Raw genomic sequence first — 26,637 nt, 5'->3', positions numbered from 1 at the left:
CCTCATACATGTTTTCTTCTTTGTCTTATAAGTTTTATGATTATTAAACAAAGTCATGTTATTTGTGTACAAGAAGTACATCACTGCTTAACTAAGAAACGATATCTTCGAAGTTAATAGTATTTTCCCCTACACTAACTACCTGTTTACATGACCACCAATCAATAGGGCTATCAGAAAATTTACCTAATACATATATTTTCCTCTCTCGGAAAAACTATATAATGAATCTGAGAAGTGTGATATATAGTATTAGGGCTAAATATGACGAGTTTTAAAATAAATAATAAATCTTTTAATACTACTTGTTGCGACATTTTTAAAGCATTGAGAGTAAAAAACTATTACTATAGAAAACTTCGATCAGAACACGTATCCAAGTATCCTAGCCTAGGTCCTAGGCCTAGGTCCAAAATAAACGACTTAGGGCAATATTATACACACGTATATTAACTTGATATCAGTCTCAACCTCATATTATATTTCTCTATGTCGTTTATCTGTCTTTATGTTTAATAATTATTATATTTTTTTACAGACTAGCCTCATTTTGGTAAGTGGTCATACCCGCCCATGAAAACTCGTGCAGCCTGAAGGCTGTAGAGTGCGTTGCCGGCCTATCAGAAAAAGGTACGCTCTCTGCTTGAAGCAGTCTAAGTCACATTGAATGGGAAATACGTCGTGAGGCAACTGATTCCACAGGGTGCTGGTGCGTGACGGAGTTTCTTTTTGAAGCGCACTGTGGTTGACTGCCAGCTGTTAAGATGGTGCGGATGGTATTGCAGCCTGTGACGTCCAGTGCGGTGGTGAAATGGAACTGCAGGTAGTACTCCTCCCAGTATTCACCATAGTAAATACGGTAAAATGTTTAAAAATAATGTAATATCTATATCCAGTGACATTTAAGAAATATTACTAGTAATTTTCTTTATAATTATAATTCTTTAGAGTTTTTTATTCCACGTCTACTACAAATTTAACAGATATTATAGTAAAAACTAGAGTCTAAAACCTTAAGTTATTAAATAAATGACGTGCGTCTGTATAAATAGTAGAGTACTAATGTCTGTGATGACTTTGTAGTTTATATTCAGGTTAAAAGAGAGTAATTACATTTTCTACTTATTTCAATCCACTTTGTAACATAAGTATAAGTGTTTATGATAAATTCTAAACTAACAACCGTTGGATCAGTATTTTTAAAGGTACCATACCAAAAACTGCGTAATATTGAAACGATATAAAAGAAAAAATTAATATGATTTCCATAATTGCATTTCCACTAGCAAACTGTTCGCAACAAAAATGTTTGAGAAAATTTAAATACTACGCAAATAAAAATAATACTTTGTAAGTGTTTAAATAAGGATGAGTAGACTAGGGGCAGAGAAGCCTATCAGGGCCACCTTTAGACTACCTAATATTGTTTACTTCTTAGATATCAGAAATTTCTTCACTGAATAAATCCCTGGATATCAAGATAACATCAAAGATGGATCCGTAACTCACTCTACACACCGGAGGCATATATATTGACACATAAATATCTACAAGCATAAATCAATGACTTACCGACAACATTGTAAAGACTTGATAGATTCAAACCATCTGTACAACAAAAGCCAGGGGAAAAAACTTTGTGAATTCGAGGTATGTAGTACGTTTACGAACGCCAAGTATCCACAAAATAGATGATGGCTGCGGTAGTTACTACAAAGCGTGCGATTACGGAAAGGGTCAGACAAACTACCAGCAATGAAAAATGGAAGCCGAATAAACTATCAATAGCACAGCACATACTTTACAAATGCAAATCATTTACTAAACCATCCTCAAATCCTCTTCATCGAACAAAATTTCAATTTCAATTCCAATTTATTCAGTCATAGGTGAAAAAATGAAAATACAACGGTTGGTAAAAATTCGTTGACTCCGGATACGAAGTGACAACGCTTAAAATTCCGACCACAGCCCGTTTAACTTCGTCCAAACGTCAAGCAAAAAAAAATGAATGTTGTTGTTAATAAACTTTACGAAATCTGAGACAAAACTTCTTAGCATTGAATGGATTAACAGTGCGGGCCCCGGGTCCATTGCGCTGCAGGGAGAGGAGCTTCAACAGTGCCTCGGACTTTCGACCCAGGTGTAGGTTTAAGGGACCCCTACCTACCGTGCGTTAAACACTTACTCCCACCGTCCAAACTCCTCCCTCTACCTAACCAAATTTGAAAAGACGCTACTGGTGCTGGGTATATTAGGTCTGGGCAGGTCCAAGTCTTATAGTCGGTTTTAGAGAGATTTAAATGTTATACCTCTCGCTCCCATTTCTACCGCGTACAAATCTACGACGAGCCTGTTCCTAGTGAGTTTATTAGTGAGCTTGTAATACTTATTGACCTTGATGGTATGGAACCGTGAGCTCTATTAACACAACTCGCTTTATAATTCTCGAATACGCAAATATGTCTGTTCCGGAGGCCGACGCACAAATGTTCTCTGAGATTTTGTATTGTTTCTCATACGTATCCATCATTATAACCCAATCTGAATCCGCGCTTTAAGGATACAGTAAGGCTTGACGTTTGACTTTATAGGGTAAAGAACAAATATTTTTACGATTTCAATGTATTTAGACGATTTTCCAAGAAAGATTTATAAGATTTTTTATAATGAAATCTAAGACTTTCGTGTGTTTTATTCATTTAAATGAATCTAATATATTTCGGATATACTACCCGAATTTTATTATTTCAGTTGGTCCTGAAAGACATTCACATCTCGTGTGACCCTGATCACGGTTGCTGAAAAGTAACCGAAACGTCGGGAGCATGTAGTTTTAAAATAATGAAATTCGCGTAGTATACCCGAAATATATTAGTTTCATTTAAATAATGTGTAACCTTGAGAAAGTGAGTGGATTATATGGATTATATCTCTACCGGACTTGCGGGCCTACCCAACCCTCTCCTCAGTAGTAAAGAAGGGAAAAATTTTGAAATGAATAAGATGCATTTAGTGCTCCCTTTACTTTGTTCCAAATTAATAGCTACAAACTGAAAGATTTTAAAAAGCTGTAAGATAAGCTTCTTTTACGTCTCTCAGAGTTATGGGGAAAGCCAGGCTGAGCTTAGTTAAGCGGTATGTTGGTATCAGGATAAATGAGGTATGGTGTTATGATTCCGCCACTTCACTCCCCAATTATACTGTTCTGGACTTTTTGGTAAAACCGGATTTGGATTTGGATTTTCTGGTAAAACCAGAATGAATTCACGACAAAACAGGTAAATATGAGAAGACCCAGGCGTTTAAGACCGTGTACTCAGAAACAATAATTTAATCATAGTTTTGTATGCCGCTAACATCTTTTGAACACGAATTGGATAAAACTACAAGCGCCGAAAATGCTCTTGGAGGTGATCATAAGAAGCGGAAATAAATCATTATTCTATTTTGGTCGTAGTAAGTACTTCCTCAAAGCCTAGCTCCTTGGCGATAAAGAGAATCTGATATCTGAAGGAAGATCGATGCGAAAGATAATGCCCACGGTTCCACACCATAAGAAATGTAGTTGACATCTAAGCAGCTTTCCCATTTCTACAGTTTTATCCCCTGCCCAGACCCAGACATTATTCCCGTTTGATATCCAGAAATACGGTGAGCCTTTATACTTTCTTTGTAGATCTAACTTGCTGTTTAACAAAGCGATACGGTCCCTTCATCTTCTTAGGAAAATAATAATTGGAACAGTTTGCGATCTGGTTTTTTTTTCTGCAATAGTGTTATACCATCTAAGATTTTATTTCTAATTACCTAAGATGAAATTGTAGTTGTCAAACACTCTGCAGTTTGTGATTTAATTAAAAGAATTGACATTTCCACCAACAGGGAGACATCTCGTGATGGAGGTCACCCTGTCTGGGACTGCCAGGAAAGGGTCTGGGCTTAATTCTTTGTTTCCACCAGCTAACGTTGGCAGCTTTTTTACCATTAATACAAGCTCCTTAGCAACTGATGCCCGCTAAGGGAACAGATAACACGCTCTAAAACATTCTTCGTCTTATCCAATAATCATCTCAATTGGAGTGAAAATAGAGTGTCCGTCTTACTTCTCTCTTTCTTTGCAGATCCAGGAGCACGTTGGTAAAAGCTCCTGGAAAATATTTCTTCTTACTCTACAACAATCTTACGCCAGTCCTTGGCACGGTACTCCGAGGCGGTCTTGCGATACACTGCTGCCTTACAACTCAAAACTTAAAACCAACTTCATAAATTACTTTGTGTTATTTGGGAGAATTTTACATTCCAATTCCAGCAATTCAAAAGAATGGCCTCTGTTAGTTTGTGATACATATTTCATTTTCACTATTCTTACTTACTAATACTATGTTAAGAGCAATCCTTTAACATCATAATCACTAACACAGCTATATTTCCTAAATCACAACAAAATACAAGTCATATATTATTTTTAAACATAATCTTAACGACCCAATAAAAACCGACATTAATATACAATACACGTTGATATTAACGTGATCGTGTTGTATAAATAGATATTATATACATATATATAATTATTTATTTACCTAATCAATTATTAAGGGTAGTTAAAATTATCAGGTGTCACGTACATAACTACCTTCGTGGTCATCTGTGTAAGTCCTTTCACAATAATGTGTGTCAGTTGGTATAAATAGAGACGAGGGTAAAGATTTAAAACATTCTCACTCAAGCCGTTGCAGCGAACGGACCTCTTCGAAATAAGGGATTCGTCTAAGTGATTACGAGTTTACCTTCGAAAGTCTGAGACTTACGATAATCAAGAACAAAGGCTCTTTTAAAACTAAGAGAGAATACTAAACAAGATAAAAATACATAAAATTATTTCCAATTATTAAATAAAAGAATGGAGACTTTATAAAATGTACATTTATTCTTACATGACCACGTACTATGTACAGTGAGAGCGCACTATACATGCACAAAAATATTTCATCATCATTTCAAATGTATCCGATTCAACAATGCATCAACTAAATATATCACTATTATTATATAATGATTTATAAAATAAATACTTTTTTTTTAAATCTGATTTAAATCATGCTTTGAACTCGTTAAATGCGTTATATATAAGACTGTCGAAGTTTTTGTGCGCCGGGGTAAGGGAGGACAAAAACGGCCTAACACTATAGCTGGTTTCATAAATAATAAATAATTTTAAAACACTTCCATATCAAAAGCCCCCCCATATATAAAAGAAACGTTTGCATTCACAGTTTAAGCTTACTCTCAATAAATACAGAATATACGCCTCAATAGAAAATGTTACATACATTCTTAATATAAATAAATTGCACTCCGCATTACTTTGGTACAGATAAGTACAAATGTGTACAAAAAAAAAAACAAAATTAACCGTGAGCGATTGTATACAGTACAAATATAGTGTAAAAATAAATAACTTATTTTAAAAATATATTATGCTAACTTAATATTAACCGGTGATGGGCGTTAAAGCCGTCATGGGAAATAAAACGTGGGCGACGTGACCAGAACATGAGCAATAACTTATACTACGGCCTAATATAGGTACATTAAGCTTTATTGATATCGTTCAGTACACTAATGTTTTTTGCTCAAATCGGACTAGATTTATAATTACTTACATACAAGTGAAGCCACTTAACTAATTATATTTAAGTAATATCACGTGCCTTTCATTGTCCCGTAATGGAATGTAGGGATCACTTGACTAGAAGTTACATTCACTATATACCGTCCAAATACCATCTTTAAGTTGTAAAGCAAAAAGACAAATCATACGGAACCTTACCCAGGTGTGCCGAACACTAGCACCCCTACCACGAGTCTCCACTTTATTCATAACGAAATCACTTGCGGAAATTTATTAATGAACAACAAAATAATATCTGTTCGATTCGATATTGCAAACACGTGGTAGAAGCACAGATAGCACTCGTACAAAACTCTCACGTAATACAGATCCGATTAAATCGGACATTCCAACTAATTATCGCGTCATTTAATAGTTTATATTTCATTTTAACTACAAAAGCCGCACCGATTGAATACATTAACGTCGCTGAAAATAAACCTCCAGAATTACAATCGCATATACGTTAGTCGTATTTAACAGTAAATAAATAAATCTCCATACATATTAATCTATTCCGTTCTACGCTGAATGTATTCACAGGACACATACACTATGAAACAATAAAATAAAACACATCTCACCTAATACTGAAGAACGGCGGACTATCGGGTTAAGTTTGACTAGAACATTTAATATTGAGAGATCATTTCATCAGTTCGTGGACCAGAATCACTACAGTCACTTCCTGTACACTTCGACACGAAGTCACTCGGTTTCGGATTTGACTAGAAATAAAGCGTTGGCTAGAAAACGAGCAATCAGTAACATCCGAATTCCCCGGCAACTTCGCATTCATTTCAGAGAACTAGCAAATGCTGCTGGGGTATGGGGCGTCACAATAGATGATCGTCTTGGTCGTCGTGATCCTCCTCAGACTCCGCCGAGTCTAGACTGGGGACGTGGTCTAGATCCTGCCCGTCGCATTGCTGGTCCAAGTCTGTGGATGGTGCGTCGTCATCCTTCCATTTGTCCATGGATCGTCTGCGAGCGTTCATGAAGAAGTTGCCAACAGTGGTCGGCTCTAGACCGAGCTGACGCGCTATCGTTACTTGCATCTCTTTTGATGGTCTCTTTGTTTCCTGGAATGTGTTTTAAGAAAATATTAGTGATATACGAAGGAATAAATAGACACTATAATTAATGTTTTTTGTGATCGATTCCGCCAGCGTGGATTATGGAAATGATTTCAAATATAAATATAGTATGCCTACAATTATCAGGTAAAATATAGCACAACCACAGTCCGTCACGTGACTCATTATAGAATACAACTCTTATGCCGTGATCAGACAGGAACTGCAAGGAATTTCGGGATAAATTATAGCCTACAAGTTATTCTGTTATGAAAACGACATTATTGGAAGGTATCATCCAAATTTGTGGTTGTTTTGGTAGGAAAGAACATCAAAAATTCTTGCATCTTCACAATCTTTCGAATTCATCACATCAGTAGAATCATAGATCAACAGATTCAAACAGATATTCCAAGGGTTTTATTCCATAAAAACAATAAAAGTGGATTAGCTCTCTATATATCATCAGGTCTGTCATTTATTGTCACCCAAAAATATGTATTACCTTAAAAATAGCCTGCAGAGTACGCCGCTGCAGATCTGTGAAAACCAAACGCGGCTTCTTCGGGGAAGGAAGGGTATCCGAGGCCATATCCTCCTTGCGCTTGCAGCCTGAAATATGAAAATAACTTTATTTTATGAGATCTAAGCTTTCGCTAGCACTCATTCAAATGAAACTAATATATTCGGATTACTAAGCGTATTTTATTATTGTAAACTACATTCTCCCAACGTTTCGGTTAGTTTGCAGCAACCGTGATCACGGGCGGACGAAATGTAAATGAATATGATTCACATCTCGTCTGCCCGTGATCACGGTTGCTGAAAAGTAACCGAAACGTCGGGAGTGTGTAGTTATTAAAAATAATAAAAAACGCGTAGTCATCCGAAGATATTAGTTTTATTTAACCTTATATTGTAATAAACAAAACCATAAAGAATAAAATCAAATGACATTTACATTTAGTGTTCAAATTCACTTAAATTCCTTCCGATACACACACTTTAAATCCTATAATAAATGTGACTTATGAATTCATTCTACTGACATGTAAATTTGATTGGGAACCACAAAATTACTCGTGTCGTCATTTAAACTTCATTTGTATTGATTTTAATATCACTATATTTGTGTTACCATTTAAATGCTTGTTTATATTTTCTACTTTACTAAAACTGCCTAATCTCAAATCGTTTATTTGTGACATGTCGTTAAGACTTACAATGAAATTCCAAACGCAGATAAAAATATATATAAATATGACAAGAAAGAATATTATTATCACATAAAGTAACAAAAAAAAAACGATTTAAATATTCATAATCAAGTATAGAGAAATAGTCATATAAATAAAAATACATAAAGAAAAAACTAAACTAAGTATAGATAATCATGAACTCAATATATAAGGAAATGTAATCAATTATTCCAGAAACAGATATACAACCTAAACTTTTTTAAGATAATATTTTCGTAAAAAATACTCACTGCCTCTCTGTGGTATCTGGGCCGCTGAAACAAATACAAAAATAATTGATTATAGATGTATTTTATAAGGGCAATCCTTAGTATATACATACTCCTTGCATCAGTCATATTAAGTCTCTTTGTTTACTAGAGGCCGATGTAAGCCCTTGCAAAACTATTGACAACAACCATGCCACTAAACACTGACTACCTCATCTTCCATTGCACTGGTCCTTATCAAAACACGTCTCGCAGTGCGAAGGAAGAAATAAAATATAAATCTAATATAACTATTCACATAACTCTAATATCTATTTTGTAATAGCCTAAAAGATTCTTCCCAATCATGACCCACATAAATTTTTAAATGTCGGTTCAAACTGTTTGCCTGTTGAACTTAACCTCATGATATGTTAAATCATAGTGCCTTGAGATTTATTGCAATCAGTCTCAATACACACCACATTACATTAAAATGCATACCTGGCGACAATGTAAACAACATTAATAAAGGATCTGTAATCTCGCAGGCACCTATAAAATCATATTGAAATAAATCTATTGCAGCCCGGGCGCGGGGGAGGGGGGAGGGGTGGGGGGAAACAAAAAGGTCGGATAGGGCAGCGTTAGCAGTCTAACATACATCTTGGCTTCCTGAAGCTAACAAAATACTTACCTAATGCTAAAAAATATTAAAAACTAAAACAATTACAGTAACTCTTCATTGCACAGGCAGTATCTCTGGCTTGTCTTATAAAAGACATTATATACAACAACTCAGCGCTATACAGATACTGCCTATTCAAAATAAACATCTATGGAGAGCTTATCTATTTTTTACACATTTTTTTTTTTATTATCAATCGTCTAATTTAAAAAGGCTTGTCACAAAGCAAGTTATAACATATACTATAAATACATAATAAAATACATACGTATATACAAATATTACCTTTGCGACAAGCTACTCTCAACGATTAACATTAGAAACCAAGTCCACTGCTACGCAGCCAAGGAAGGGATCGGAGGATAAAACAACATAAATAAAGAAAAGACATAATTTAGTCGACCGGCTAACATGTCGTCCACGTAAACAAAACTATATGAAAACATTTTAAAATGTTAACGAAATTAAAATTTATGCTTATCACAATTATACTGTACAATCGGTTTGTTTTTGTCAAAATTATAATAATAATGAAATTTAAAAGAAACAAAGCAATAGAAAATCCTCGAGGAAAAGGAATCGTTGGGAATTTGATGAAATCAGGCAGTTGAATCATTAGAGTACTTCTTAAACTCAAATTTTTTGTGGTGGAAACTGAAACGAATGTCCCCAAAAGTAAAGGGAACATCGTTAAGGATACGCAGTGAAATCCTCATGATTGTTGTCCCTGACAACAGTCTTAACCATCGCTTGAAAGGCAACATATAATTATGTAGTTGAAGATAAAACCTGAACCCTCATAAAAGGTTTATAAATAGCTGTGTCAAAGCGTGAAGTGCACGCCATGAATTCATCACAGATTTTTCTTGTAAAATCATATAATCAGAGGAACAGGTAGAGACTTGCTCATCGTTGAAAAAAAAATTAAATTGAAAATAGAAAATCAAGAGCTCGCCAAGCGGAAAAGGCCATCGACATTGTTAAGACAATTTTCCCGTACAGTGAAGTACACGGCCAACAGTTTGAAGTGATGCTTTGAAGGAAATTATGGGAGGTAGGGGAAATGTAGGAACGGTATTCAGGAATGAAATCAAGGGAAGGACTCACAAGCCTGTTACGTCCCCGGCGGGTTCGTAAGCCGGAGTTTCCCAGGGCGGGTACACGGCCGGGGCCACGGGCTGATACTCCCTGGGATATGACTGCTGCTGCATGTTGTTTACATTGTCGCCTTTTATCGTTTGATTGGGCGCATCTGGAAAATTAAAGCTCAGTGAATTGTTTCGGATGAATAAAACTAGGTTTTCTGTAGTTTTGATGTAATTGATTATCAAGAAAATACACGACGTACTAAATATAGATCACGGATGTCTTAAAACATTCTATAAGTTTTAAGATAGAAACGTATAGCTATCTTCTACATTAAACAACCCACTCCCTCTTGCCATGTACATCATAATTAATATATAACATTTATTTGAGTGAGCCCACTACAGTTGCCAATACGTATAACATTGAAAAAAAAATGGCCTGGTAAAATAAATAAAATAACAAAAAGATAAAACATAATACATTTACATTGAAATAAACCGTCCAAAAAAGCCATGGACAATAATAAAAAGACCATAAGATCTCGAGATACCTAAATAACACTAGAACAGTCTACGAGGGGGTCGCTCGATCGATAAAGCGACCGGGTGGAGGGGGTTCGGGGAGTGACGTCACAACGGAGGGTTCAGGGGTTGGAGGGCGAGGGGTTGGGGGGGCACCATGTGCAGGGTCTACAGCTATAATATTGTATTAATCTGAGCTTCGCTAAGGTTTGGAAAGTTTTTTTTATAATAATAATTTTTTTAACTAGTAACTGAATAACTTTCAGCGATCATTGTCTTAATGAAGCAAAACCACATCTCGTACATATGACTGCATTTTAATATATCTACAAATAAATAATCCGAAGGTATAGATGAAGTTAGATTACATCGAAACGTAAATAGTTCTATGAAGGTACCGCTTCATATATGTATATGATAAAATATCGAAATAAATATTACATAATCTCCAGAGTATGATTAAATGAGTTCCCGGACATTCGTTAGTCTATACATTTCCATGGTGGTGTCGTTTCTATAACTTTCTCATTGTCCTTTACATTCACCTCCCGGGTACCTAAACTCCCCCACCCTTAACACCCCCTGGAAAAACACGTGTCACAGTCAAGGTGCGACCTAACGATCACAATTGTATCAAACCAGTCCAACCAGTACAAAATATGATGAAGGATCAGCTTAAAAATCGATCAAAGAAAAAGTTGCATCTAATATTGCTCTTCCAAATTCGTGGTATAAGATTCTCCTCTTATTTTATCTGCTTAGATATTCACACAAATAAATGAATTGTTAACATTACTAGGGAGACGAATTTGTAGAAATGACATAAGTCACTTCCATAAATTGTATGTATGTCTGTTTTTTTATTGTTATTTTCTATCAATAATATTTTATCTGTTCGTTTTTAAGTTACATCAAAAATATGATCATTAAATGCATTTCCATAGCAGATACAGTGTAATAATTTTTTAGTATAAATGTCAGCGCTCGTTTGACCTCAATTGACATCTTACGTTTTCAAACACTAACTAAACCGGAGCGGTGTTGAATTGAATAAAAAATGTATGAGAATGCCTACGTATTTTTAATAGCAATTATTTTTTTTATATATAAATATATATATAATAACTACTGAATCTCGTAATAGAGAATAATCTTTCAATATATTTGGTTGAACTACCCTCTTTATAATCGTTATTAGCTTGAAAAATACAATCGGATATCGTTTATATGAATTTTAATTACATAACTATATTATATGCCACTGCTTCGCCTATTTTTTATCGCTCGTAATTTGTATAAGTCTATCGTCAATCTCAATAGCCACTATATAAAGACATCAACTTAAAAATCTTCTTCACACAATTTAAAGCAAACGCATTACTTTAGACTCATTAAATCTTTCCATTCAAACTCAAAATCGTAATTATAAAAAATTTTCATTAAGACATATTAATAAATAAAATTTAATATTAACAAAATTTTCACAAAATCCAATAGAAAGTATATAATACTATACATTTACTGCATGTTTATGTGTCTGTCTGTTCCGACTGATATCCGAAACGTGTTGATGTCAAGGGAATTTTAGTCGTAGAAGCTATAAAGCTGGTTTAATACGCGGTCAAAGCCTCAGGCTTTACTATAAATTAATTTCCATATATAGGCGACAGCAGAAAACTGTTTATATAAAAAATACACATTAACAGAGCAATGTCACGCAATATTTTTAAACCCTTTATTATTTTTGTATCGTCGACTGGGTTTTCACATTGGGGTCCGACAGGGATAAGGCTTCGTGGCTTTTATATGTTAAAAATCTATTTCGGTGCCCTTATAGAAATTTAAAATGTATTTTTATTAACACTTAAATTTTCTTATTATTTAGGAATTCCTGTATGACAAGAATTATAATTTCTTAATTTAATCATCAAAAAATGTATTTCTGGCGATCTATAACCCCTACTAAGATAAAAGGCTTTCTTGCTTTTCAATGTATTTCGGAGTTATGTCTAATCTCTAACTCTTTCCATTCGTTAGCTGATGGAAACACCCGTACTGATCCAAGATATTGTTGACAAAAAGTAATTTCATATTCACTGTACTTGTTACAAATAGTTTTCTCATAATAAACAAATAAGACGGAACTTGTCGTCCTTCATGGATTCACCGCGCGGGTGCTGGGTCCATTGCGTTGCAGGGAGAGGAGCTCCAACAGTGCCTCAGACTTGCGACCCAGGCGTAGGTTTAAGGGCCCCTAGCTAACGCGTAAACGCTCACCTCCACCGCCCAAGCTCCTCTCTCTATCTAACCAAGTAATTAAGATCCCCAGTCGTATAAAGTGGCAATCCCTAGATCTCGTATCTAGGCCGTGACCTGGTTCAGAGCAATTTACTATGCTCATTTCTTCAGGATTTCAATACACTTGTAGTTATGAGATCTAAGATTTTCGCGAGTATTCATTTAAATGAAACTAGTATTATTCGGATTTACTACGTGGATTTTATTATTTAAAAACTACATAATCCCGACGTTTCGGTTACTTTGCAGCAACCGTGATCACGGTAAATCCGAATAATACTAGTTTCATTCACTTGTAGTTATTTCAGCACTCAGCTTTGTTTAAGTTTAAGTTACAAAAGGTGAAAACTTGAGTTATGTGAATTGTCAGATATTAAATATACTAAGAGTTTAAAAAAACTCACTTAAAATATAATATATTATTGTTCGTAAATTAAAGTTAGGAAGATAAATTCTTAGATACGTAAATATAAAAAATATTTTTCAATACAAAACGTACGAAAAAGGTAGACAATTTATTTAAAAATATCTATAGCTATACAGATTTACTATAATATCATTGATAGAGTTGAAAATATGTATTTACTTGTGACGCGCAATAAACTATTATGCTTACAAAAAGTTTTCATCCCCACGCAACACGGAGCGTTAAGAGTTTTCCATTAACAAATCTAAACAGTTAGTAAAGCGGTATTGACTGAGAAACGGTAGACGCTTCGTATTTAGTAAAAATCAGAACTGGTGTTAGACATAATGCAGTACAACAAAGTGTCGCGAAATAACCGAAACGTCGCGGGTATAGTTAAAATAATAAAAAACTAGTAGCAATCCGAGAATATTAGTTTTATTTGAATGAATACTCGCGAGTCTGTGTCGGTAGAGTAACAAGTGAGGCCGAAGCCCCGCGGTAGCCTCGTATCATATAGTGTACACCAACTTTATAAGCAGATGGTGTTACTTAGAACAATGAGGTTCATGTTTGCTGAGGGTGACTACCCCTAGCGATGTCCCATGACAACTCCAGCTATGATCACGATATAGTGATGCACGCACATATATGTCGATTTTCGATAATTTTCACATCAAGTATGTAGGTAATAAATTAATTAAAAATACGCATAATTATGAAGATAATAGAATAAATGTATTAATATTCGCGATTCTAATGTTAACAACGATCCAGCATTTTTTTATTTAACGGAAAATATTCTACATTAAGTAACATTATTAATCGCGTTAAGTATACATCAACACAAAGACACGCGATCCTCAGTTCAAACATTGGAAACGCTTCTAAAATTTTCAATTAATTTTATAACTATCGCTATCATAAACAAATACTTTTAATAACATCACTATGTGTATATCGATGTATGCCGAAGACACGTCACTAGTGATAGTGACGCGTCGTATCGAGCGGCCGCGGTCGATACTCGACAATCGATGCACAGCTGACGATGTTTGTAAACCGCTATATCGATTATAACATGTCACGTCACTATTAAGTTTTTTTGTGGTATGTGTAACATTTTCATTTTAAGTTAACGTAACTTAATCGTTATGTTGTTTTTCTAATATTTTCGTGTCGAACAGATATAAATTAAAAATAAATGATATTTTAAATGAAACATAACATTTTTACAGATACATAAATATTAAATTAGCTACAATCTATTTATAACATACCTGCAAGTCTCAAGGCCGACATCCTTTGAAACTCGGGTTCCTGTAGCCATTTCCACATCCGCCTGAAGGTCTCTCGGCCCGACTTCAACTTGGACCACGGCTTGGGGTTCCTGAGTAGGTCGCTGAGCGTACCCTGCGACCGACACAGCACCCTCTGAGCGAATATCGCCTGAGGTATGGAGTACCTCTTCAGTTCTCCGCTTATCCTCTGCGCGAGCTCCTTGGTGTTTATCTCCTCCGTGTCGTTCTGCTGCGTCTGCTGCGCCTGCTCGTCTCTCGTCTCTCTGGCCAGAAGCGCCGCGTTCAGGTCCAGCCCCGGGCTGGGCAGCGGCGGCGAGGGGGAACGGCGCTCGTACGAGCCGGGTGACGCGCTCCGCCGACTGTACGCGGACTGCGGCGACAGCGGCTCATTGTAGGCGGTCGGAGACAAGGACGCGTAGGACTGCTGCTGCTGGATGACCGTGAAAGTGCCGCCCGCGTGGTACGCGAACTTGTCGGACACGGTGCTGATGGGGGGCAGAGGGAGCAGGGGCGTCAGAGTAGCGTAGGACGCGGGCTCGAGCCCGGGCGGTGTGAGGCGGCCGTTGACGGCGGACAGCGGGTGGAAGGCAGCGTCTCCGTCGGGCAGCAGGTCCGCGGGGGACAGCCGGGGTGGAGACACGTTACTGGGCGCCACTATGACCGTGAGAGGCGCTCGCTCCCTGAGCCGTGTATCGTCCATGGCGCGCGGCCGGCGGCGGCGGCGTCGCGCGGGCGACTGCTGCACGCCTGCGCGCCGCACCCTTCCTGCTCCGAGCGGCCGCCGCGACCCCCGCTCTCACCCTCGGCGGAGAACGTCCTACATACGGCCTGAACGATCAGAGACCCTGACTCCTCACACTTAGGGTCATATTCGCCTGCAGAGCCACTTCGAGTCTTGTTTTATGACGTGAACACTACGATGCACCCTCAACCTACCCCGTGGCTCGGAATGAAAGGTTCTGATGCTTTACATTCTAGGTGTTTGTGATCCATCGCCGGCTCGAGGTCTTCGTTAGCAGTCGGAACCTCGTTACGACAGCAATGTAATATTAATGTAGCACTTTCGAGACTCCGATCATCTTTGTTCATACACCGGCCCGTTTTGTCATCCGCGATAAACTGCGACTGTTCTTACTCCTATACTTAATATTGAAACTTATTAATTACAGCATTTCAAAATTACCCTTCAGTTAGCTCGAACAATATCCGTGCACGGTAAATGTGTATAGCTCGGAATTTTCCGACCAAGTGTACACGTGCCATTTGGCTTGCTTCATAGAAAATATCCCTTTAAGACTACACAAAGGAGGTATTTGATATCCTTCTTGGCCCACGAGGCCGTACGTACAACAGCATATATAAGCCCGTACCTACAGAACACAAATTTCGTTGCACTAGATCTGCCTCCCGGAACACAAAAATACCAAACTACACAAAGGGAAACCATACCCACATATAATTATCATATAAAGTCATAATAATATTCGTATCTATGATTTCGAACTATCGTAGGTACTCTTTATATTTAAAAGCCTAATAAAATTTCAACCATATTAATTGATCGCTATTTGTATTATTTATGTTAAAAAATACATTAATTAAAATATAAAACAAACTCATTCTTGTATGACATTACCCTCTACAGTCGACACCTGGCGGATCACAGCTATATGTAGTGATTAACCAATGATATCGATAATGTGCATTACATATACAAACTACAATTAATGTATTACTTCTAAAAAGAAATAGACACTATATATAATTTATAATATCGATAGATATACATAAAAAATGATTAAAATATTTTTTACTTAAAACAAATCATAATTGGAACTATTGTATTTTAGCTAAGATTTCTTCGTCAAATGTGACATAAAACTATCGATATGTAGTATATCGATAATCCCGTCACTAGCTATGATAGTGTTACATTACGTCATAAAGGAGTAGTCTTCATCATGCCGATTGTTGAAAGGTACGAAAATATATTATGACTTGAAAATTAAAATACACATACATATATTAAATAATTATAATACTTTAAATTCATAACAATGTCTAATAATACCATTTTGACACGCAATATGATAAAAATCTATTTTAAAATAAAATACATATAATTAAATATTGTCGGTTTTTCCATCTCACGTCACATCTGTCACGTAAATATGACCCAGGTTGCAAAAAATATAATGGGGATATTCTTTAAATACAATAATTCTTATACATGTTCGATCTCGCAATAAAATCATAACTCAAATATATCACTGATTTTTTTTTAGCTATCTATAAATGGTAAAAATATTAAATCATTTGTATAAGTAAAAAACTGAGCACAACAATAGTAATGTCCTAAAAGAGTATTTTTATTATGAACCCGTATCGTAATGGCGCCCCGCGTGTGTTGCGCGCGCAGCCGGCGTGACGTCACATCGATTGTTTTATCGATCAAGGGACACGCTCATACTGACTACGGGGTCGATAACCCGGGCCCATACAATGAAGGGATACTTTATAAAAATATTTAGGGTGAATTTTTAGATAGTTTTAAAACAATCATTACGAAAAATCAGATTTGGTCGTATTAAATAATGACCTATTTCTTATTGATTTCCCAACAATGTAAATAATAGCGTTTCTACAATGATAGTTATTACGAATGATCGTCAATGACAATCAATCTTTAGTATTTATCATAGTTTAATATCTTTCTCAATATCGTCATCTTGTAGTTATTGTCGAATATTCCCATCAATAAATACATTTACAACGACATCCATGACCTGAATTATCGAAAATTGATAACGGGATCGTATTGGAAAATTTTACCCCTGCGCCCGTCGCCATGACAACGGACCACCAAATAAAAGTACTCTTCGATTATAGCTTTCTCTCTCTTTCGAACGCTCTGACGCTTGCATGTGAGCGAAATAGATGTATATCTGTCGGTTCGCTATAAAACAGCCCTCGGTAAAATCGATATCGCACAAGGCTAGCCGTCGATTATCCGGTCTATGCAACGTCCAATACGTAAAGTAACAAAACAGGAAACTACACAGATGAAATTCAGATGTAATGTTAAGCAATAAGGTTGCTTTTTGCTTAAAATGAATATGTCGTCAATACATTATAATATTGGTGCGCTGTCCGCTAGCTCACTGCTCGTTACATCGACTATTGATTTTTGCGATCGCGAAATGTCGACTTCGATTTATTGGACTTGGATATTAAGTTCAATACTATTATAACAAATGTTATTTAGGACAATCGTATATTATATAATTAAAATATCAATATATTGAATCCTTGAATAAGAAAAATTACTTCTAATTATCAAATAATACAATATAGCTAAATAATATATCCTATAAATATAATATGTTACATATTATGTATTTAAATAAAATCGATTAATATTTTTTTATTCGCTTATAGTTTATTCGGCATCGTTTTCGCTTTCCTCCGTCCTCTTGTTTTCATGATCGCATTTTGAGAGTAAAAGTTAAAAGGCGATTGTGTTATCCGTAGTAGAATTTCACTTCCGAAAATATTTTAACCTCCGTGGCTGGTTATATTAACTTATTTTAAATGACAGATACTTCTGATCTTCTCGATATATATACAGTTCAATGACATTGTTAGATCGATGTTGTTTTTTTTATATTTCTTATTTAATAATTTAATAATTTAGTTCCACTGAATAAACCATGTCTTTACTTAATTGAATAATTCCTTTGTTCTAGGAATAAGGCGGCAATAATGAAACACTCTAGCTAGGTATTAATTACAAGCAAATTACATTTTTATATACTTTTTCCGTTTTTTTTCAAGACTATTTCCAGAGTTCTTTTCGTTACACTATCGAACGCTCCGTATGCAGTGTTACGACAGACACTTATACTAAGGATACTGGTGAGTTATTAATTTCTACTTTATTTAAACTTTGAATCGTGGAATATTTTCCCAAATATACGTTTTTATTTGTTAGACAAATTATAATCTTGAGCATCTCCTGTGTGGAGGAAACACGTAGGAGTTTGTCGAATGGAATAGAGGCGTTTTTTTAATAATTAATAATTTCATTAAAAGAAGACCCTTGTTATATTTTTACCAGCACCAAAAACAGCTAGCAGAATTTACTTAAAATATATTTTTTTTAATTAAATTAACCCTTAACGAAACTATTGATGTATGACCTACATAATGTAAATCTGTACGATGCAATTGTAAGAAAGAAATATATACAGAATTTAATTATATAACATTTCTAAGAGACGAAACCTCTTAGCATTCAATGGTTTCACCGTGCGGGTGCCGGGTCTATCGCGTTGCAGGGAGAGGAGCTTCAACAGTGCCTGGGACTTGCGACCCAGGTGCAGGTTTAAGGGTTCCCTATCTAACGCGCCTTAAACGTTTAGGAATTCATTCTCCTTATACGTAATTGTTTGTATCTAAAGGAATCTACATCAGCTTCCTGGAGTACCTGTAGCTGGTGAAAGTAGGCCTTTTTTATTACAGCTTTGAGCCGTTCGAGATAATCGTCGCAAACATGCTACATTAAGAAACAAAATTAAAAATAACAAAGAGAAATATGTGAACCACATTGCAAATACTTTTGACAAAGTAAAAGATTATTAATAATACAACATAATATTAATTTATTTATATGGAATTGCTATAAGAACCGCCCTGAATGTTTGTTAAGCTAGGTTAATACTCCTGTTAAAATGAATCTAAGTTCCGGACATTCAGGCTGTTTAAAATTTTAGTTACGTTTTTACATGAGTAAAAATATTTTGGAATTATGTTAAGGTCAAAGACATATTGAGCTCAGTATTTCATGGATTCTCGTGGTGCGGGTCCATTGCGTTGCAGGGAGAGAAGCTATAACAATGCCTGGGACTTGCGACCCAGGTGTAGGTTTAAGGGGCTCAATCTAAACAATCACTCCTGATTTTATGTGTAGGTCGTAGTAGTATTTTTCGGGTATTTACTTGAACAACGTGTTTGACTTCCATTCTCCAGAATCTATGATTCCAATATAGTTTTGTGCGCTGTATTATGTAACTAGCCAACTTTCTACTCACACGAAGAACAGTACTATGGCGTAGACCACACCATATCTAGTAGCTCATGCTAGGAGAATATAATATCTACTAATACTTCCATGTATTTATGCCTGGACTAAAAGACTTGGGCCTATCCAGAATCTAGAACACTCTTGGATTGTACTTCGAAGGCAGACCTAGTAGGTTCGTTTTAAATTTGGTTAGGTAGAGAGAGGAGCTTGGATAGTGGAGGTGAGCGTTTAACGAGCTTTAGATAGGAACCCTTAAACCTAAACCTGGGTCGCAAGTCCCAGGCACTGTTGAGGTTCCTCTCCCTGTAACGGGATGGACGCGTCACCCGCACGGTGAATCCATGGAACGCTGAGAGGTTCCGTCTCTAAGGACTGATGTGCTGGAATATATAGTTCTGTAATAAAATAAGGTTTTCATCTCGTCGAAAGACTTTCATGCCATGCCCTGATCACGGTTGCTGAAAAGTAATCGAAACGTCGGGAGTATGTAGTTTTTTACAAAAATAAATCACGCGTAGTTTATCCGAAAAATACTAGTTTCATTTAATTGAATAAAACTCGCGAAAATCTTAGATCTCATTAACTCAAAGTCCTCCTTCAATCTCTGTATAAACCGATTCTGACATTCTGAAGTAAATGCCATAACTTACGTCCTGATTCTATTAATTCCTTGTTACTTATGTTAAATTTAAATCCCATATTTATCTGTGGCCTGTCATGTCTAGTATTTTTTTAAACGAAAGATGTATCGAGGACAATGCAAATATATATATATATATATATATATAGAAAAGTATTAAAAAGGAACAAAGAAACAATCCTTACATAACTACGTGTAAACATATCACTTGTATGTTACATATTTGTATTCAGGATCAAGAGTATTAAAGTTATAAAATTTTAAATCCTCGACGGCTTTATAAAAAAATATATCAGAAATAAAATATCATCAACAAGTATTCTACAGCTTCAATTATAGTCATAATCATCATCATCAGTCTATCGGAGCCCACTGCTGAGCAAAGGCCTCTTCACACATGAAGACCTTCATGAGTTATATTGTCTTGTAATATATATCAATCTTCAGGTGGTAGAGCCTAGCTGTGGTCAAGTTACTGCAGCCCGGATATGGGCTGGTGTGACCGGGGAAATACCACCCTCTTACAGAAGACCGACGAGAAGTACCTTTTAACGGTTACGTTTCGTCCGATGAGTGAGAGAGCCGGTTGCCTTTTCCCTGTTCCCAACCTTTCCCTTTTCCCTTTCCTCTCCTTTCCCTAATCAAGAGTGGCAATTCATCCGCAAAACTATGTTGTGGATGTCCATGGAAGACGGTAACTACCTTCATCAGGTAGGCCGTCTGCTCGTTTTATCATAAAAAAAATATCACATTGATAAAATATTTCGCATAGATATACTAACACATCTTCACCCGAGATGTCTTCAGATGTGAACCTCGTTATCTGTCAGTACTGAGTGACAAACAAACTAAAGACAATTTTTTTTTAATGGGGGACGCATTATTAAATAATCATTTTGAATTTTTATTCCAAAACCTAATAAAAACTAACACTTTATTGGTAAAAATAATAAAACAGCTTCAGGATAATGAAATAAAACAACTATATATGTATCTTTGTATTGCATCAACTGTAACACTTTCAGTTTTCATCGTTATTGAGCAAAGTTTACCTACATTATTATAATTGCTTATTTAGTACGGAATCATTTAAAACCATCGCATCATAAAACACCCAATGCATAAACGAAACGCGACGTATAAAGAACCCATCGTAGTGTGCGTCAAGTGACAGCGCGGGAAGTCATGTCATGTCGAACGGTGAGTGTTTAACATTAAAACTCTTTTAAACTGATTTGTATAAACAATTTGATTGTTTTAACCATGGTTTCCAATAACTCCGTATAAATGAGCATAACAACGCATGCTGTATGCTCCATCCTCCGACAATACACAGCTCGTGACTGTTCCTTTTGTTTAAGCTTTAAGCACCAATTTTCTTTATAACAAGTCGTTCAAAATAATTAAACGACCAAAATTCTATAAATATCTTACTATGTATAGGTTAAAAATACATGTAATAACATTTTTACAAGTCTATCGTTTAGTCGCGTGTGTAAATCGACACGAATGTACTTATAATGACGTCACATTCGTCCGATTCACCCAAGCAGTACCACAATACAGAATTATAATGAAACAAGTTAAAGTTTAAACCATCGTAATATAAAAGGGAAAAAATAAAAAAAAAATCCATCGGCGACAGCACGGCGTCGGTGAGTTATGTTAGATCAAGACGCGAGTGACATTACCGAGACGAGTTAAACAGAAACATCGCAACTCTGATATAGAAAATTATAAATAATATATTTACAAAGAAACAAAAGACATCGACGAGAAAATATAATTTAAATTCGCTAAATTAATTCGTTCAACTAAAACATAACTAGATCTAAGTTACAACTTTACAATTAATTACGTACGTTAGTCCATACAAAAGAAAAACTTATTAAGACGGATTTTACTTTAGGATGAAAATATAAACGATTATAGATATAAAGAAGCGACGCGGAAACTATAGATATAGATATAGATATAGATATAGATAAGGAAAGAAAAAGCGAGGCTAATCGATAACGCGATTCTTATATAAGCATATAGATAGGTAAGGGTATAGGGTAAGTACTAAATTATAGGATACATTATCATTAGCGAAACTACGCGTCGAAGCATTACTTAACTTGTGATGACGAGGGTTCCGTCGGTCAAAACAACTATCGGAGTCAAGAGGACAAAGGAAACGGGGAAGGTGGGTCGAAGGAGTCACCACGAAAACAGGATCAGTACACAACAGTAAAGACATCCGTACAAGCCTTCGCGTAAACAATACAACAACGACATTAAGAGGACGAGGCATTTTAAAATAATATTAAAATTTTTATTTCTAGTTAGCACGTTGTATAGAACGCATCGTAAATATACAATATTGTTGTATCTAAGGCACATAATGTTTAGGCTCCGTTACTCCACACCACAACAAGGATGCTAACCGAACTCCCGTAAAGTAAACGTGACGACAGACCTCGTCGCTGACACCGCGCGGCGCGGGCCGACGCGCGCCTCCTGGGCCGCTGGACACCTCGGCGTGAGCGAGGCGCCTGTCGCGTGGTTCTATTGCGAAGCTATTTCTACTGAATCTATATAGGTCGTCCATAACAAATGTACATCTCCTCGCACGTCCGTAACAAAACGCATCGCCCTATGTGACAATATACCACCGACCGGCTCCGTGCCATACACAACCTACTCCAATATGAGACACCTGCTGAACGAACGATTGGATCACAGTCGGTGCCGCGCCGGCGTTCCGTGTCGGCGACGCCGGCGTCTGTCGGTCTACGCGTCTACTGTCTACGTCCTACCCTCCATCTACAGCTAGCAATTGACTATAGTCCCCGCCTCTCCGACCGTCCGACTGGCGAGCTGCGCCTCCGAGACGGACTCGGCCCGTCGACGTGTCTACAAAATATATGGCAATACAAATATTCCAGTGGATTCAGTACCGACCTAGCTTCACTAAAGCCGTTTATATATTATATCATATATTTTATTGCTTGTCATTTATTGCTAGTTCCACTATGCTACGCTAATCATCGTACGGCAAAGTATTGTATCCATAAAAAACAATATCTCCGAACAAAGATAACGGTCGACGAAACTGAGTTCAAAAACTGAGTTCGTCGGTTGAAAAACATCGGAAACAAAATATATACGTATATATAACGTTAGATTGTAAAGAAAAAATACCGAGAAAGAAGTCGCCTACAAATCAACGTACACCGCTTAAATCTAAATCTATTAAAAATTGTGTATATATATCTTGGATCTCATTAAGTGTAATTTGGCCACGAATTTAGTTCTCCCTTACTAGTAAACGTAAGGAGGTTTTTTTTTGTAAATACTCTCTATTTTTAAGTACAATAAATTTACATTGTAACACTAATGACTAGCTTCTCACTTATGGCCGCGGGAAGGGTAGACTCGAATAGCGAACGACACAGGGTAGAGAAAGGAACGAATGACTTCATGAAGGCTGAGAACAGACATCGGGTGATGTAAGGCGGGTTACACATCGTGCGATGAACGAGAGGCCGACATTGATCTGCTGTCGGCGTGTCCGGTGCGACCGACACTACGATGAGACCATATAACTTTAAATGGATGGATCAAACAAAACGCTACAATATCCTATTCAATATACGTTTTCTTTAGTAAAGGCACCCATTATAATATCCCTCGACAGATCTACGGCTATCGGTTTCGATGCGAACTCTCGTAATTGACTTCAACTTTTATATATACCGCACTACTCCCGCCCGGCGCCCCCGCGAGCCGCGGCGGGCGCGTCCGGGGGAACGGAAAGTTCGTTCCGAAACAATAGATGAGGACCCAGCGTCTAAATACGTCTAAGTAATCATAAGCAAGGCTCCGTCTGTCTTAAATATTCGTTCAATAAGTTAAACAAAAAACCTTTTAATCTAATCGCTTACACTAGGTCGAACAAACGCACAACAACGAAACAAAAACAATTCAAAATATCACACCGACCCTGCGGCCGGCCCGGGCGGCCCGGGCGGCGGCGGGGCGGCTCACGATCCTTTAAGCAGATTTATAACGTCTCACTAAACTACTGGAAGGCTCGATCATATTCTATAAAAATATTAGAATATATGTTTTACAGTACGGTAACGTCATATTTTTTACATCATTTTTCCGACGGCTGCGATCCATTTCATCGCCCACACGGCGGCCGGCCGCGGGAGGCCGCCGCACCCCGCCACAGACGGGCGCGGCGGTCCCGACCGAACGAACATCCAAAGTCCCGATCGAAGCCCCACCTCGACCATCAACACGCACACCGGCCGCTTCACTCCGCGAGGCGAGACATCGGAACCTCAGTGTGGCCAAAATTATTGTCGAGAAACGAAATGTGCAGTACGGCGGTCATGGAGTCCGATGTGTGACGGGGCGCCAGTGCGGGGGAGGCGCGGGCGTCCAGCGGGGCAGGGACGCCTCGTGCGGGGATCACGGCGACCGCAGCTCCGGCGGCGGCTTGTCCGGGGCCAGCTCGCCGCCCTCCCCCCCCGGCCCCACCGACCCCACCGACCCCACGCCCGCGCCCGACGTGTCCATGGCCGACCCGTCCGACGATATCACGTTCGATTGGAAGAACCGCTCTGGAATGTAGAACACTTCACAATTATGATCCAAGATTAACCATCGAGCGAGAGTTGCGGCCACCACCCTCCCCCCTGTTTAAAGCCTCACGTCTCTGGTGAGAGGAATTTACTACTTTAGAGGAAACTCTTTAAACCTTTAATGAACACTTCCCGTAGCAACGTAAAGCTATACTCATAACTTCTACTAAAGTCGCTTTTGTAATTCGTAAGAAGTTGATCAGTGTTTTTTATTTTCAATGGATATCGCTCGGATGACATTCCTGCCTTTGAATCAAAGTCGGAGGTGGTGAGCGAACCGTCACAGTATTGACTCTAGCCATGACACACAAATTATAATAGGAAAACACAGACGCAGGAAACTGAGCTGTTCCTTTGCTGCTATGAGCAAGAAGGAAAACATCACGTTATCAAACTACCCTCATAACCAAGCACTAAATGCTTGGTACATCGTACTCGACTCTAATGATAAGGCAACTATTAAGAGCCGGCTCCCTCAGGTATCATGCCGGAACCTGACTGCTTGATCCGTGTCATGACCTTATCCGACAGGCGTTCTGCGGCGCTACAGCCCCCCAGATACTATTCCCGTGGCGCGGCGCCGCTCGTGTGTTATGTGTGTAGTGTGATTACCGTCATCCAGCAACACGACGTGGTCGGGTCCGGCGGGCGCCGTCATGATGTTGAACTCGTCCTCCAGCGTGGGGAAGGGCGCGTTCCATCTGTAGGGGTCATAACTGTAGTGATCGTTAGCACTATCCTGAACAAAGCGATTAGTACGAATAAAAAACGCTAGTATTTTTTAGATTTGTCTCCGTGGCATTTGAAATTGAATTCAATAAATGGAGAGCCGACCAGCCGACAGCGCCATCTATTGTCTGTTTGTAACTTCAAACACAACTAATTGTCATGTATGTTCGAGGGAGCGTCGCTAAGACTCGTATTTAAAACATCATTTAGCTTATATAATTTTCATTATAATTCATTGAGTAGTTTTGGTGTGAGCGAGTGAGGGACGTGCATTAGCATAGTGCGTTGCGTCCAGACCTCGTGACTCGGGAATGCTAATCATTTACTTGCATTTTTCTGTATACAATATGTGCTCATATGTGTGTATTACCGTGGCGGAGCGCGAGGAGCGGCCCGCGGGGCGTACAGGCCGAGTCCCCCCGGGGGAGAGCTCCCTCCCACAGCACCGTAACTGAACACCTGGGGGACATATATTGGAAAGAATATAAACACCGACACTCACGACACAGATACAAGAAGCTACAGACGCGGGGTGTATGAGTTTGTACCGGCGCGGTCACACAGTCACGCGATCTATAAAGGAATAAACATCGAACAGATGATCGTCGGTCATTAGACGACCTTCATGAGAACTGCAAGGACCCGGCGACCACACACCTGCTGCGGCTGGTGGAAGTGGTTGAAGTGGCTGATGGGGGCGCAGTCCCGGTAGTGAGGGGAGCGGCGGCGCGGAGACGCGGGCGGCGAGCGCAGCTCCGGGGACGAGGGGGATCCGCCGCCCCCGCCCGCCTCGCTCGCTGCACATGTACAACACACATGAACTTAACGATACTTAGAATAGGAGGCTGTACACACGGGCAGAATAAACGCTGCCTGCGCTAGCATTACATGGACTTCACTGTCTCTGCCACAAGAATATGACTACAGACCGAAATACTGCAGTTAGTGGTACACTTAATACGATCAAACACGCAGGACTAGACTAGCATATAGTGAAGCTTTTTTGACAAATTACAAAGATTATTGGCATTTAATCATCTCGTAA

The 26,637-nt window shown here is 37.9% G+C and overlaps 2 protein-coding genes across 13 annotated transcripts in view; both read right to left on the bottom strand.

Annotated features, from left to right (window-relative positions):
- Positions 1 to 4,911: 4,911 nt before the first annotated feature.
- LOC116775928 (hepatocyte nuclear factor 6) lies at positions 4,912 to 15,248 on the bottom strand. Of its 2 annotated transcripts, XM_061524422.1 has the most exons (5): positions 14,483 to 15,226; positions 9,996 to 10,140; positions 8,243 to 8,266; positions 7,259 to 7,365; positions 6,627 to 6,759 (listed from the first exon to the last, which is right to left on the bottom strand). In XM_061524422.1, the coding sequence occupies exons 1-4, from the start codon at positions 15,201 to 15,203 to the stop codon at positions 7,260 to 7,262; spliced, it is 996 nt and encodes a 331-aa protein (XP_061380406.1). In that variant the 5' UTR covers positions 15,204 to 15,226; the 3' UTR covers positions 6,627 to 6,759; position 7,259. The 2 variants fall into 2 exon arrangements, with proteins under 2 accessions (XP_032524873.1, XP_061380406.1); XM_032668982.2 differs by lacking the exon at positions 9,996 to 10,140 and having other exon boundaries at positions 4,912 to 6,759; positions 14,483 to 15,248.
- A 5,965-nt stretch (positions 15,249 to 21,213) lies between these two features.
- Positions 21,214 to 26,637, bottom strand: part of LOC116776068 (nuclear factor 1 B-type) — a 29,116-nt gene continuing 23,692 nt past the window's right edge. For 9 of the 11 annotated variants that reach the window (XM_061524213.1, XM_061524216.1, XM_061524220.1 and 6 more), the window contains 4 exons: positions 26,250 to 26,389; positions 25,963 to 26,051; positions 25,476 to 25,579; positions 21,214 to 24,842 (listed from right to left, as the gene is read on the bottom strand). In XM_061524213.1, coding sequence (XP_061380197.1) covers positions 24,691 to 24,842; positions 25,476 to 25,579; positions 25,963 to 26,051; positions 26,250 to 26,389 — 485 coding nt within the window. In that variant the 3' untranslated portion in view covers positions 21,214 to 24,690. The remainder of the gene's footprint in view (positions 24,843 to 25,475; positions 25,580 to 25,962; positions 26,052 to 26,249; positions 26,390 to 26,637) is intronic. The other 2 variants (XM_061524214.1, XM_061524224.1) reach the window with 1 other exon arrangement.

Source organism: Danaus plexippus, chromosome 24, assembly GCF_018135715.1.
Source record: "Danaus plexippus chromosome 24, MEX_DaPlex, whole genome shotgun sequence".
NCBI lineage: Eukaryota > Metazoa > Arthropoda > Insecta > Lepidoptera > Nymphalidae > Danaus > Danaus plexippus.
Note: the sequence above shows the minus strand (reverse complement) of the source record. Positions and strands in the feature narration are given on the sequence as shown.

Bases quoted from the DNA above. Each gene is read 5' to 3' on its own strand.
- LOC116775928 (XM_032668982.2), bottom strand. From the start codon at position 15,203: ATGGACGATACACGGCTCAGGGAGCGAGCGCCTCTCACGGTCATAGTG. The intron at 7,366-8,242 runs GTGAGTATTTTT...TTCATATTTCAG, and splicing joins CCAGATACCACAGAGAGGCA to GCTGCAAGCGCAAGGAGGAT. The intron at 6,760-7,258 runs GTAATACATATT...AACACATTCCAG, and splicing joins CTCTGCAGGCTATTTTTAAG to GAAACAAAGAGACCATCAAA.